Source organism: Carcharhinus amblyrhynchos, chromosome 6, assembly GCF_965287045.1.
Source record: "Carcharhinus amblyrhynchos chromosome 6, sCarAmb.v2.hapA, whole genome shotgun sequence".
Taxonomy (NCBI): domain Eukaryota; kingdom Metazoa; phylum Chordata; class Chondrichthyes; order Carcharhiniformes; family Carcharhinidae; genus Carcharhinus; species Carcharhinus amblyrhynchos.
The window spans coordinates 58145376-58161375 of record NC_137329.1 but is presented as its reverse complement, the minus strand read 5'-3'; the positions used below and the strand labels follow the sequence as shown (position 1 = coordinate 58161375).

General features: G+C 44.8%; 1 protein-coding gene across 2 annotated transcripts in view; it reads right to left on the bottom strand.

Annotated features, from left to right (window-relative positions):
* prdm11 (PR domain containing 11) overlaps positions 1-16000 on the bottom strand; it is a 165551-nt gene that overhangs the window by 131758 nt on the left and 17793 nt on the right. For both annotated transcript variants that reach the window (XM_080190513.1, XM_080190514.1), the window contains one exon: positions 4226-4346. In XM_080190513.1, the coding sequence (XP_080046639.1) occupies positions 4226-4341 (116 nt within the window). In that variant the 5' untranslated portion in view covers positions 4342-4346. The remainder of the gene's footprint in view (positions 1-4225; positions 4347-16000) is intronic.

The following is a 16000-nucleotide window of genomic DNA, read 5'->3' as shown; positions in this document are numbered from 1 at the left end:
TTTCCATCGCTAACACCCGGCAAATTATTCACGTCCTCCTCCGTGAAGACCAAAACAAAAAAGTTATTCAAGGCCTCAGCCATTTCCCCATCCCCTAACACCAAGTCCCCCCTCTCATCCTTTAAGGGTCCAACGTTCACCCTAGCCAGCCTCTTCCTTTTTATATATTTATAAAAACTCTTGCTATCCTTTTTTATATTAAGCGCTAGCCCAGCTTCATAGTTTATCCTACTCTTCTTTATCAACTTCTTTGTCATTCTTTGTTGACATTTAAACCTCTCCCAATCTTCTTCTCGCCCACTACTCTTAGCTACTCTAAACGCATCTGCTTTTAATTTAACACTTTCCTTTACCTCCTTCGTTATCCACGGCTGATTATCTCTCCTCCTACGATCCTCTTTAACCATCGGAATAAATTTCTGCTGAGCACCAAGAAAGATCTCCTTAAAGATCCTCCACTGTTCCTCAGCAGACCTACCTTCCAACGCGCTCCCCCAATCAACATTCGCCAATTCCTCTCTCATCCTACCGTACTCCCCTCTGTTCAAACAAACGACACATGTCCGGGAACCCACTTTCTCCTCCTCCATCTGCATCAGAACTTTCTCCTCCTCCATCTGCATCAGAATATTAGTTTTAACATTCTAAAATATTGTAACTATGGTACTAGTCCACAGATCAATTTCTCAGATTGTGCCTTGCTACAAATTCAAAATTAATGTTTTAACAAAGGAGTTCAAATACTTCCTTGATGAGTTCATCGCAGTGCAGCAGATACATGATATGGTATTATTGACTGGCCCTGCCTTTATGCCTAGCGTATGCATCATTTGCTTTCTAGCTGCACACCCCATAGCCCATTCAATGCTAATTTGCCTTTCCCACACCTTTCTGATAACCTGATGTGCATCATCACTGAATTACACCTTCCTTTAATATTTTCTCTGCTCCTTTAAGAAAAATTCGAAGTTTGATTTCTGGAAAATGCATGTCTTAGAATGGTTAAGATTTATGATAATTCATTAACAATTGACTCAGAAACATTAATGAATTTGCATTGAGATTTGCTTGACTGCAGTGCATGCACTACACCTCAACAGATCTTGGCTAAAACATTGCTTTAAAAAAATCTGTTCACAGGAGTGCAATAAAACAGTACAAAAAAAACTCACAAATAAGGAAAAATTAAGATTTTTTATATTCATTCATGGGGCAGGGGCTGCATCTGTTGCATAGATGTCCTCGAGAAGGTAGTGGTGAGCCACCTTCTTGAATCGCTGTAGTCCATGTGTTGTCGGTTGACCCACAATGCTGTTAGGGAGGGAATTCCAGGTTTTTGACCCAACAACTGTGAAGGAATGGCGATATATTTCCAGATCAGGACGGTGAGTGGCTTGGAAACAAATTTGCAGATGGTCGTGTTCCCATGTATCTGTTGCCTTTGTCCTACTAGATGGAAGTGATTGTGGGTTTGAAAGATGTTGTTCAAGGATCTTTGGTGAATTGCTACAGTGCACCTTGTAGATAGTACACACTGCTGCTACTGAGCATCAGTGGTGGAGGGAATAGATGTTTGTAGATATGGTGCCAGTCGAGCGGGCTACTTTGTCCCGAATGGTGTAAAGCTTTTTGAGTTTTGTTGGAGCTGCGTCCATCCAGGCAAGTAGGGAGTATTCCATCGCACTCCTGACTTATGTCTTATAAGGCGACGGTGCAGAAGGACCTCGGGGTCCTTGTGCATGAGTCGCAAAAACCCAGCTTGCAGGTGCAGCAGGTGGTCAGGAAGGCAAATGGGATGCTGGCCTTCATCGCGAGGGGGATTGAATATAAAAGTAGGGAGGTCTTGCTGCAGCTGTATAGGGCATTGGTGAGGCCGCAGCTGGAGTATTGTGTGCAGTTTTGGTCGCCGCACTTACGCAAGGATATTTTGGCCTTGGAGGGACTGCAGAGGAGGTTTACTAGGCTGATACCAGAGTTGAGGGGGTTGAGCTATGAGGAGAGACTGAATAAACTAGGCTTGTACTCGTTAGAGTTTAGAAGAATGAGGGGAGATCTCATTGAGACATATAAGATGATGAATGGGATGGATAGGATAGAGGTGGAGAGACTCTTCCCGCTCAGAAAGGACAGTAGGACTAGGGGGCACAGCCTCAAGATAAAGGGGGGGCGGTTTAGAACGGAGTTGAGGAGGAACTTCTTCACTCAAAGGGTGGTGAATCTCTGGAATTCTCTGCCCGTTGAGGTGGTGGAGGCTGCCTCGCTAAATATTTTTAAGACGCGGGTTGATGGGTTTTTGATAAGTGAGGGGATTAAGGGTTATGGGGAGAGGGCGGGAATGTGGAACTGAGCCACGACAGATCAACCATGATCTTATTGAATGGCGGGGCAGGCTCGAAGGGCTGGATGGCCTACTCCTGCTCCTATTTCTTATGTTCTTATGTTATGTTCTTATAATGGATAGGCTTTTGGGTGTCAGGAGGTGAGTTACTCGCTGCAGTATTCCTAGCCTCTGACCTACTCTTGTAGCCACTGTGTTTATGTAGCGAGTCCAGTTGAGTTTCTGGTCAGTGGTAATCCCAAGGATGTTAGCAGTGGGGGATTCAGCAACAGTAACACCTTCGAATGTCAAGAGGCAATGGTTACAGTGTCTCTTATTGATGATGGTCACTGCCTGGCATTTATGTGGCATGAATGTTACTTACCACATGTCAGCCCAAGCCTGGATATTGTCCAGATTTTGTTGCATTTGAACATGGACTGATTCAGCATCTAAGGAGTTGCGAATGGTGCTTAATATTGAGCAATCATCGGCAAACATCCCCACTTCTGACTTTGTGATGGAGGGAAGGTCACTGATGAGACAACTGAAGATGGCTGGACCTAGGCTACTACTTGAGGGACTCCTGCAGAGATGTCTTGGAGCTGAGATGATTCACCCTCCACAACCAGAACCATCTTCCTATGTACCAGGTATGACTCCAACCAGTGGAGAGTTTGCCCCCTAATATCCATTGATTCCAGTTTTGCTGGGGCTCCTCGATGCCATACTTGGTCAAATGTGGCCTTGATGTCAAGGGTTGTCACTCTCACATCACCTCACCTCTGGAATTCAGCCCTTTTGTCCATATTTAAACCAAGGCTGTAATGAGGTCAGGACCTGAGTGACTCTGGTGAAACCCAAACTGGACATCATGGAGCAGGTTATTGCTGAGCATGTGCTGCTTGATAGCACTGTTAATGACCCCTTCCATCACTTTACTAATGATTAAGGGTAGAGATCACAAATCTTTTATGTTTTCCATAACTCGACTCCATTCAGCTTGTTCCACTCCATCATCAAACTCTTACAAACTGCAATCATACATGGATCACTCCTGCTATGCTGTACACTTCTGTTTAAAATTGTTTCTGAATAAATTTGTTCACTAGTCTGCAGATTCTTAAACTCAAACTTCACTGTGCACAGTTTTGGTCTCCTTTTGAGGGATTTTCGCCACATGATGCCATCTATTTTGCAGGCACAGACGGCCTGCCATTGGCCAAGGTCCTGCCATTGTCAATGGGTTTCTTGTTGAATGCATCCCCTGCTGCTGGTAAACCCACAGTAGAGGGTGTGCCATCAGCAGGACTGGAAGATCCCCTGACATGAACAGCCAGAAAATTCTGGCCTTTATGTAAGAAAGGACATAATTATAGAAAAGATTCACTCAACTGATCCCTACGATGAGTGGTTTCTCTTATGAGAAAGGTTGGGCCTGTATCCACTGAAGTTTAGAAAAATCAGAGTGATCCTATTGAAATACGTAAGATCCTGGGGTCTTGACAGAGTGTATGTTGAAAAGATGCTACCACTTGTGGGAGAGGCTAGAATTAGGGGACACAATTAAAAAAATAAATTTCCTCATCTCCATTTAAGATGGAGATGAGGACATTTTTTTTCTCTCATAGAGTTGGCAGACTGTGAAACTCTCGTATCCAGCAAGTGGTAGAAGCAGGGTCATTGGATATTTTTAAGGCAGAGGTGAATAGATTCTTGAATGACAACGGGAAATCAATAAGTAGACAGAATAGTAGCATTGAGGTCACAACTGGACCAGCCATGATCTTATTGAATGGCAGAGCAGGCCAGAGGGCAGAATAGCCTACTGCGGCTCCTAATTTATATGTTTGCACGTGAAGTGGAAACAACATCAAAATCAGATTGGATGTTTACTTTGTTGCTTACCACTGTCCATATTTTGCTTCCTCTTCAGGCAAAATTTTTTCAATCTTCACCTTCACACCTGCTTGCCTGTGGTCCAATTGGTCTTTGATTTGTTTTGAAGACCAGTTTTCATTCATTTTATCTGCAAAAAAAAATGTTTTAAAAGCAAAATTTAGACATATGCATGTGTCAAACTGAAAGATATTTATGATAGGAATTGGAAGGTTATTCCTCTTTGCAGTGTACCCACATATCAAGTATTCTCAGGACTGCTACAAATCTTCAAACCTATTCAAGAATTAGCTACTGGGAATGAGGTAAGAGAAAAAATTGAAAAAAAATCAGAGCAAGAAAACATTCAAATGTGATAATACAAGTAGCAGACATTACAAAATTGTCCTATTCATGGCAGAGCAATTTTTAACGTTATTTTCTTATGTTGAATAAGCAATTAGAGGACAATGTCTGACATCACCTTGAATCACAGCAGATGGCACCCAACTCTTCCTCATTATCTTGACCCCACCACTGTATCCAAATTGTCAGATTTCTTATCTGACATCCAGAACTGGGTGAGCAAAATTTTTCACCAATTGAATATTTGGAAGACTGAAGCCATTGTTTTTGGTCCCTGTCACAACTCCATCCCTTTCCCTGACAACTGTCTGAGGTTCAGCAAGATTGCTTGCAATACTGGTATCATATTTAACCCAAGGTGAGCTTTCACCACATATCTGATTCATGACCAAGATCACCTATTTCCACCTCCCTAACATCACCCAACTCTGCCCCTGCATCAGCTGTGTCTTCCTTACCTCAAAATTTGATTATTCTAATACATTCCCAGTCAGCCTCCTATATTCTACCCTCTGGAAACGCAAGATGTTCTGACATTCTGCTACAGTATCCTAACTCGCAAACACCACATGGACTACAGCATTTCAAGAGGATGGCGCACCAGCACCTTCTCAAGGGCAATTAAAAACTGACATCAAATGCTCACCTGGCCAGCAATGGCCATATTCCATTAAAGAATAAATAAAATCAAAAGGAGGAGCTGAGGCAAATCATATACAGTGAAAAGTCTGACAACACCAGGTTTAAGTCCAACTGATTTATTTGATAGTAAACTCACTAGCTTTCGAGGTTTCCCTCTTCTTCAGGTGAATGGAGAGTTCTGGCCTCAGACAGAGCATATAAAGCACAGACAGTTTACAAATTACTGATTATAATGCGAATCTTTACACCTAACTTGCTGTTCAAGTCCTAAAGTGACCAACAATGTGAGTGGAAGGAGCACTGATCACAGGTTAAAGAGATGTGTATTGTCTCCAGACAGTACAGTAAGTGAGGTTTTGCAAACCCAGGCAAGTCACGGGGGTTTCAGATAGTGTGACATGAATCCAAGATCCCTGTTGAGACCATCCTCATGTGTGTGGAACTTGGCTATCAGTCTCTGCTCAGCAACTCTGCGCTGTCGTGTGTCGTGAAGGCCGCCTTGGAGAATGCTTACCCGAAGGTCAGAGGCTGAATGCCTGTGACCACTGAAGTGTTCACCAACAGGAAGGGAACAGTCTTGCCTGGTGATTGTTGAGCGATGTTCATTCATCCGTTATCATAGCGTCTGCATGGTCTCCCCAAAGTACCGTGCTTCGGGACATCCTTTCTTGCAACGTATCAGGTAGACAACGTTGGCCGAGTTGCAAGAGTATTTACCCTGTACCTGGTGGATGGTATTCTCACGTGTGATGATGGTATCCATGTCGGTGATCCGGCATGTCTTGCAAAGGTGGCTGTGATAGCCAAGTTCTGCACACATGAGAACGGTCTTAACAGGGATCTTGGGTTCATGTCACACTATCTGTAACGCTCGTGACTTGCCTGGGTTTGCAAAACCTCACTTACTGTACTGTCTGGAGACAATACACATCTCTTTAACCTGTGATCAGTGCTCCTTCCACTCGCATTGTCGGCCACTTTAGGACTTGAACAGCAGGTTAGGTGTAAAGATTAGCATTCTAATCAGTAATATGTAAACTGTCTGTGCTTTATATGCTCTGTCTGAGGCCAGAACTCTCCATTCACCTGAAGAAGAGGGAAACCGCGAAAGCTAGTGAGTTTACTATCAAATAAATCGGTTGGACTTAAACCTGGTGTTGTCAGACTTTTTACTATGTTTACCCCAGTCCAACGCCAGCATATCCACAGCAAATCATATACAGCCATCCTGTAAATGCATGTATAAGCCCAGATGCAAAAACGATGTGCAAGTCCTCATCAACCATTGCAACAACAAGAAGCTGCTTGGCAGAGTTAAGGCCTTTGATAGGCAACATAGTGTTAGAAAACATCAAAGAGATGTGGATTAAAGTGCCCAAAAATGGGAAGGGCAAGAAAAAGTCAAAAGCAGTCAAAAAGGGCCGATACATCTTGAAGACGTTCCTCCGCAGGGACTCTGGACGTTGCATTTAGAAACCTATTAATTACTAGCAAATAAAATGCCTGTTTCTGTGAGGAATTGTAACTTATAATGCCAAAAAGAAAACTTGGGGCTAAAAACCAAACTTAGTTCTGTTCTGTTTCTGATGTCACTTTGCTAGTAATACCTTTTTTGATAATCTGATGAATTACTCTGTATTAAGATTCATTTCTGACATATGAAAAAAGTGTTCACCCAACAATGTGGAAAATTGCCCAGGTACGTTCAGTACTCAAAAAGGACAATTCCAATCTGACTAGTTACCATTCCATCAGTCTACTTTCAATTATCAGCAAGTGATGGAATGTGTCATCAATTCTGTTAAGTGACACCTATTCAGTAACAAATTGCTTACTTTTGTTAATTTGGGTTCTGTCTAATGGCCATCTCCAACAAGTGATATTGGAAGGCTGCACGAGACAGACAGCTCCATAGTAGGAAATAACAGAAGAAGAGATAATTAAATGAGATCCAAATTAAGTTTATTGTGCATATATGTGAATGCTTAGAGGTGTTGGGGCAGATAACTACGTAGGAATATGATTTTGTAGCGAACACAAGGAGATCTACCAGGCTCAAAACAAGACTGGGACTGGGTTCAAAATATTCCTGGACACAAGGTGTTCAGAAAAGATAAGGAGTGAGAAAAAGTTGGTGGGGTAGTAGAACTGATTAAGGAGAATATTACAAAGCTGAAGAGAGAGGAGTCTCAGAGGAGTAAAAAACAGAATCTACTTAATGTTATATATTTAAGTAGTTGCATTATTGCTTTAAGAGCCAGCCACATGATTTGATGGTGATGACATTAGTGTGTTGCACAGGTTGTTGTTTCAGATTCAGTTTGTATTCTGTACAGGCAAGATGTCCTAAAATAAATCTTTTGTTGCTAGTTTGAATCTACATGTCAAACCACATTGTTTTTTGTTTAAAAGCCACAATCCCTAATATAGTTAAGACATTACAGATAGAGCTAAGATATCATTCCAGTACTGGGTGCATTCTATAAGCCAGCATAGAAGAATCATAGAATCCCTAAGTGTAGAAGGAGGCCATTTGGCCCACTGGACCTGCACTGATTCTCTGACACAGCATCTTTGCCAGATCCTATTCCTGTAGCATCATGTATTTACCCTAACCTATATATATCTTCGGATATTAAGGGACAATTTAGCATAGTCAATCCATCCAACCTGCACATCTTTGGACTATGGGAGGAAACCAGAGCACCCAGAGGATACCCACACAGACAGTCACCCAAGACCACAATTGAATCCCGGTCCTTGGTGCTGTGAGACAGCAGTGCTAAAATTAGTGCCACACTACGCCGCTTATTACAATCTAGTGGGAAGAGATAGAGAAACAATTTACAAGGAAATTACAGAGCGGTTCAAGAGCTTTTTGAAACGGTTATAGTGGGAGGCTTTAATTATGCTATTGTGATCTGGGATAGCAATAGCATAAAGGGCAGGGGGAAGAGTTTATAAAGAGTCTGCAGGAGAATTTTCAGCAAAGGTTCACAAGATGGTTCCAAGGATGAAGAACTTTAGCAACGTGAATTGGAGAAGTGGGGCTGTTTTTCTTGGTGAAGAGAAAATTAAGAGAACAGATTAAATTTTTCAAAATCATGAGGGGTCTGGAGAGAGAGTAGATAGGGAGAAACTGTTCCAATGGCAGAATGTTTGAGGACCAGAGGACACTGATAGGGCAACACAGTTGTTAGCACTGCTGCCTTACAGTGTCAGGTTCGATTCCAGGCCTGGGTCGATGTCTGTATGGAGCTTGCACGTTCTCCCCGCATCTGCATGTGTTTCCTCCAGGTGCTCTGGTTTCCTCCCACAGTCTGAAGATGTGCAACTTAGGTGGATTGGCCATTATAAATTGTCCATTAGTGTCAGGGGGATTAGCAGGGCAAATATATAGGGTTACAGGGATAGGGCTGGGTTGTTGGTGCAGGCTCGATGGGCCAAATGGCTTCCTTCTACACTGTAGGGAGTCTATTTAAAATGTTTGACCAAAGAAGCAACTGTGGCATGACGGAAAGCCTTTTACATGGCATGTGGTCCGGATCTGGAATGTTCCAGAGGCAGATTCAATTGAAAATTTCAAAAGAGAATCAGTAATTAACTGAAATGAAAATATTTGCAAGGCTGCAGAAAAAGGGCGAGAGTAGCTTTTCCAGAGAGACAGGATAAACATAATAGGACAAACACGATGGGCTGAACTGCCTCCTTCTGTGCTGTAAAGATTCTATGACTGTAAGAGAAAGTCTAACCATCTCTCCTTGACATTCAATGGCATTACCATCGCCAAATCCCTAACCATCAACATTCTGAGGGTTATCACAGATCAGAAATTGGGCCAACCATATAAATACTATGGCTACAAAAACAGGTCAGAAGCTGGAACACACCCCCTGACTTGTTATAGCCTACCTACCTACCATCTATAAGGCACAAGGCAGGAGTATAATGCAATACTCACATCATCTAAGAAGACAAAGCTACAAGCTTGATCAGCAACCCATCGCCCAACCTTAAACAGTCATCTGGCACACAATGGCAGCAGCATGTTCCATCTACAAGGTGCACTTTAGCAACTCATCAAGCATCCATCAATAGCACCTTCCAAACCATCAAGAAGAACAACGCCAGCAGACACATGGGAACACCACCACCTGCAAGTTCCTCTCTAAGCCACATGCCATCCTGACTTGTAACTATGCCACCATTCCCTTATTACTGTCAAGTCAAAATCCTAAAATTTATTTTCTAATTGCACTGTGGATGTACCAACACCACATGGACTGCAGAGATTCAAGAAGATTCAGTTGACTCACCACCACTTTCTCAAAGGCAATTATGGATAGGCAATAAATGCAGGCTTTGCCAGCAACACCTCAGGTCCTAAGAACAAACAGAACATAGAACACTAAAGCACAAACAGGCCCTTCGGCCCACAAGTTGCGCCGATCACATCTATACCTACTAATCCATAGACCTATCTATAACCCCCAATCCCATTAAATCCCATACACTCATCCAGAAGTCTTTTAAAAGACCCCAGCGAGTTCGCCTCCACCACCACTGACGGCAGCCGATTCCATTCACTCACCACCCTCTAAGTGAAAAACTTACCCCTAACATCACCTCTGTACTTGCTTCCCTGCACCTTAAATCTGTGTCCTCTTGTAGCAACCATTTCAACCCGGGGAAATAGCCTCTGAGAATCCACCCCATCTATTCCTCTCAACATTTTATAAACCTCTATCAGGTCGCCTCTCAACCTACGCCTCTCCAGGGAGAAAAGTCCCAGCTCCCTCAACCTATCTTTATAAGGCATGCCTCCCAATCCAGGCAACATCCTTGTAAATCTCCTCTGCACCCTTTCAATAGCTTCTACGTCCTTCCTATAGTGAGGTGACCAGAACTGCGCACAGTACTCCAAGTGGGGCCTGACGAGGGACTTATAAAGTTGCAGCATTACCTCCCGACTCCTAAACTCAATCCCTCGATTAATGAAGGCCAGTACACCATACGCCTTCTTGACCACATCCTCCACCTGCGAGGCCGATTTAAGAGTCCTGTGGACCTGGACCCCAAGATCCTTCTGCTCTTCAACACTGCTAAGACTCCTGCCCTTGATAGTGTACTCATTCATCCCATTGGTCCTGCCAAAATGGACCACTACACATTTATCCGCGTTGAAGTCCATCTGCCACTTCTCCGCCCAGTCTTGCATCCTATTTATGTCCTGCTGCAACTTCTGACATCCTTCCAGACCATCCACAACACCACCGACCTTTGTGTCATCGGCGAACTTACTAACCCATCCCTGCACTTCCTCATCTAGGTCATTTATGAAAATGGCAAACAGCAAGGGTCCTAGAACAGATCCCTGGGGCACTCCACTGGTGACTGACCTCCATGCAGAAAAAGACCCATCCACAACCACTCTCTGCCTTCTGCAGGCAAGCCAGTTCTGGATCCACAAGGCCAAAGCCCTTGGATCCCATGCCCTCTCACCTTCTCAAGAAGTCTTGCATGGGGGACCTTATCGAACACCTTGCTGAAGTCCATGTACACCACGTCCACTGCTCTTCCTTCATCAATGTGTTCAGTCACATTTTTGAAGAACTCAACTAGGCTCGTAAGGCACGACCTGCCCTTGACAAAACCATGCTGACTATTTCTGAGCATCTTGAGGAGAATTGCTTGATAGAGCAGATGCAGCACGGTTTCATTAAGGGGAAGTCGTGTCTGACAAATTTATTGGAGTTCTATGAGGATGTGTCTAGGGCGGTGGATAGAGGAGAGCCGGTGGATGTGGTCTTTCTTGATTTTCAGAAGGCGTTTGACAAGGTACCTCACAAGAGGTTATTGCAGAAGGTAAGGGGGCATGGAGTTGGGGGTAGGGTGTTAGCGTGGATAGAGGATTGGCTGTCAAATAGGAGGCAGAGAGTGGGGGTTAATGGGTGCTATTCGGATTGGCAGTTGGTGACTAGTGGAGTGCCCCAGGGGTCGGTGCTGGGGCCTCAGCTATTTACCATTTATATAGATGATCTGGAGGAGGGAACCGAGTGTAGGGTGTCAAAATTTGCTGATGACACCAAGATTGGTGGAACGGCAAATTGCACAGAGGGTGTGGAGAGTCTGCAGAAGGGTCTAGATAGGCTGGGCAAATGGGCCAGGAACTGGCAAATGGAATTTAATGTTGGCAAGTGCGAGGTGGTCCACTTTGGGAGGAATAATGGTAGGAAGGACTATTACTTACGTGGCGAAAAACTGCTGCAGGCGACGGTGCAGAGGGACCTCGGGGTCCTTGTGCATGAGTCGCAAAAACCCAGCTTGCAGGTGCAGCAGGTGGTCAGGAAGGCAAATGGGATGCTGGCCTTCATAGCGAGGGGGATTGAATATAAAAGTAGGGAGGTCTTGCTGCAGCTAAATAGGGCACTGGTGAGGCCGCAGCTGGAGTACTGTGTGCAGTTTTGGTCGCCATACTTACGCAAGGATATTTTGGCCTTGGAGGGACTGCAGAGGAGGTTTACTAGGCTGATACCGGAGTTGAGGGGGTTGAGCTATGAGGAGAGGCTGAATAAACTAGGCTTGTACTCGTTAGAGTTTAGAAGAATGAGAGGAGATCTCATTGAGACGTATAAGATGATGAATGGGATGGATAGGACAGAGTGGAGAGGCTCTTCCCGCTCAGAAAGGACAGTAGAACTAGGGGGCACAGCTTCAAGATAAAGGGCGGGGTGGTTTAGAACGGAGTTGAGGAGGAACTTCTTCACTCAAAGGGTGGTGAATCTCTGGAATTCTCTGCCCGTTGAGGTGGTGGAGGCTGCCTCGCTAAATATTTTTAAGACGCGGGTTGATGGGTTTTTGATAAGCGAGGGGATTAAGGGTTTTGGGGAGAGGGCGGGAATGTGGAACTGAGACACGACAAATCAGCCATGATCTTATTGAATGACGGGGCAGGCTCGAAGGGCTGGATGGCCTACTCCTGCTCCTATTTCTTATGTTATTATCATGCTAAACCTCTCCAAATGCTCATAAATCTTGTCCCTCAGAAGCCTCTCCATCAGCTTACCAACCACTGAGGTCAGACTCACCGGTCGGTAATTTCCCGGGCTATCCCTGTTCCCTTTCTTGAAAATAGGAACCACATCCGCAATCCTCCAATCCTCCGGAACCTCTCCCGTCTCCATCGACGACGCAAAGATCATCGCCAGGGGCTCTGCAATCACCTCCCACAGTAACCTGGGGTACATCCCATCTGGTCCCAGCGACTTGTCTATCTTGATAGAATTCAAAAGTTCTAACACATCCTCTTCCTTAATATCCACATACTCAATCTTTTCCATCTGCTGCAAACCTGTAGCAAAATCTCCCAGATCAGTTTCCACCGTGAATACTGAGGCAAAGTACTCATTAAGTACCTCTGCCATTTCTTCTGGTTCCACACAGACCTTTCCCCCTTCACCTTTTATAGGTCCTATCCCTTCTCTTCTCATCCTTTTACTTTTCACATATTTGTAGAAGGCCTTGGGATTCTCCTTAATCTTACCTGCCAAGGCCTTCTCATGACCTCTTCTGGCTCTCCTAATTTCCCTTTTAAGCTCCTTTCTACAATCCTTATACTCCTCTAGATCCTTAACATCTCCTAGTTCCCTGAACCTTTTGTACACCTTCCTTTTCTTCTTGACTAGGTTCACCACAGCCTTCGTGCACCATGGTTCCCGCGACCTACCAAAACCTCCTTGTCTCATCAGAACATTGTCGTGCAGAGCTCCAGACAAACATTCCTTGAATATCCGCCACCTTCCTTCTGTACTTTTCCCCAAGAATGCCTCCTTCCAGTTTATTTGTCCAATTAACTGCCTGATGTCTTCGTATTTCCCCTTACTCCAGACAAACACCTTCCTAGCCTGCCTGATCCTATCTCGTTCCAATGCAATTGTGAAGGAGATAGAATTATGATCACCATTCCCAAGATGCTCTCCTACCAAGAGATCCGTCACCTGTCCTGGTTCATTTGCCAGTACCAGGTCAAGTACAGCCTCTCCTCTCGTAGGCTTTTCCACGTACTGTGTCAGGAAACCTTCCTGAACACACCTAACAAACTCCTCCCCATCCAAACCCCTTACCCTTGGGATATTCCAATCAATGTTTGGGAAATTGAAGTCTCCCATCACAACAACTCTGTTATTACTACATCTCTCTAGGATCTGTTTCCCTATCTGCACCTCAACTTCCCTGTCACTATTGGGCGGCCTATAGAATACACCCAGCAAAGTTATCAACCCTTTGCTGTTCCCAATTTCCACCCACAGAGACTCCGTAGACAGTCCCCCCACGGCATCCTCCTTCTCTGCAGCCATGACACCGTCCCTGATCAACAGTGCCACTCCACCACCTCTTTTGCCTCCCTCCCTGTCCTTCCTGAAGCATCTGAATCCTGGCACCTGTAGTACCCAGTCCTGTCCCTGAGACATCCAAGTCTCCGTAATGGCCACCACATCACAACAAATAAAACAGGAGGGGAGAAGGAAATGAAAGGTCATGCTGATAAGAGTTTGGTGAGGAAAGATATGAGGAAGTTTAAGTGGAGCATAAATGCAGCTTAGGCTGGTTTGGCCAAATGGTCTGTTTCTGTTCTGTACTTCTTATGCAAGTCCTGTTCAGCCATCACCCTTCAGCTCAATGACCTTGCTGGCTTCTGATTAAGCGACTCATCAATTTTTAAACTCTCATCCCCGTTTTAAAAATCCCTCACTATCTGTGAGGTCTCCTCCAAACCAGGACCTTATAAGACATCTGCACTCATAATTCTGGCCTCTGGAACATACCTGATTTTAATTTCCCCACCATTCATGACCTTAACTGCTTTTTCAAACTATCCTGCCAACTTCAATGATTTATAAACACTCAGGTACTGCTACTGCATTTCTCTTCACAGAATCATGGAATCCCTACAGTGCAGAAGGAGGCCATCCAGCCCACTGAGCTTGCACCAACAACAATCCCACCCAGGCCCTGTCCACCCATAACCCCATGTATTTACCCTGCTAATCCTCCTAACACTAAGGAGCAATTTAGCATGGCCAATCCACCGAACCTGCCCATCTTTGGAGTCTAGGAGCAAACCAGAGCACCCAAAGGAAACCTATGCAAAATTGGGAAGAACGTGCAAACTTCATACAAGCAGTCACACGAAGCCAGAATTGAACCCGGGTCCCTGGCACTGTGAGGAAGCAGTGCTAACTACTGTGCCACCATGTATCCCAAAAGGCCTAGTGTCAGGCAATGACACAGCATTTACCCAAGCCATACATCATTGAGCAGGAAGAAGTCAGGAAGAGCTTTTTGGGGGAGAGATATCTAGGGCTCCACCAAGGTCTGAAGTAAAGAAAGTTTCATCGGCTTTCCCCAAATGTGTTTCCTACAAAATAAGAACCGAAGGATGGGGGAAATGGGCATATCCTATTCAGCCAATGATTGCTGTTGTTCAGAACAACTGCAATTAGTGGTTGAGTAGCTTGTTAATCTGGATATTCTACATGCTAGATTGACTGCTTTGGACACTGTATTGACTTCAAGGGTGACTCATTGTGACTTCAAGAAGGGTTTAGTTACCATAAACATATATATGTTAACACAGAACTACAAGACACAACTAAGCTTTCAGCTTCCTGGTTCTATCTGAGGTTTCTCCCTGGAGCCAGACGTGTGCCCTTGTACCCGATTGGCTAGATTTCCCATGTTGACTCTCCATACAGGTCTGACCCAATCATTTGGCCCTCAGGGATTGGCTCCTTAAAGAGGCCATAGTACCACATTCCTCCCCCCCAACTATGAAGTTCACTTGTAAATGAAACAAAAAGAACCAAGATTAAACATAAGCAAGCACAATTCAACAAGAAATGGAGGACATCATCAGGAAAAACTCATCACAAATTCAATCTGCCAGACTCTGGAGGACTATCTCAATTTGGTACTCCGATCTTCAGTGAATAAGACATCTTAGCAGCCTGTTGCAAATGGTAAACTCAGACTCCCTTGTGAGATCTGGAACATACCACCACCACCAATCTGTTGGATATGCATTTGGATCTCAAATGGGGACAGAATCAGGAGGCATATAATGCATGCTGGCATATAGTCTTAGCTTGCACATAAAGAACAGCAGCAACCTGAATAAGTACTCAAAAGGTTTCTAGCAAAATACACAGGGGCAACCTTACTGCAGCACCCTGTTGGCCAATGGACAGGGTGAGCCAGTAAGATCATGACAGAGCCAAGAAATCAGGTTTGTGCACGATTTCTACTCTTTCATTCTTATCAGCACCTGATGTCCAGCACGTTCAGCCTTGCGCACGAAAGGGCAAATATATTATTTAAATTTACTTCAATGCTTATTTAAATGGAATTAGCAAACCCAGGACGGAATCATCCTGTGTGGACTCACGGGAAAAGTTCTCTCCAGCGAGGATCAATGGGGACCAGAAGTGATGCCCTTGCCAGTAGAACCAGAGGCCATTGAGACTCCTTTCCCACCATGGAGGTTTGGGAACAAGGGATATGCTCCTTGGCGGCAGTACCAGCCTGACACCCTGGCACTGCCAGCCTGGGGGTGCAGAGAGAGGGTGATTACTGTGAACTCTGCACAGTGATCAGTGTGGGGGGGGGGGGGGGGGTGGGTGGGTTCACAATCGCTCCAGGCAGGGGGTGGGGGGCCATGATCATTCCGGGCAGGCATGTGTGTGTGTGCGCATGCACGCCATGGCAGCCAGCTATCGCAGCAGAGGCACTGACAAGTCT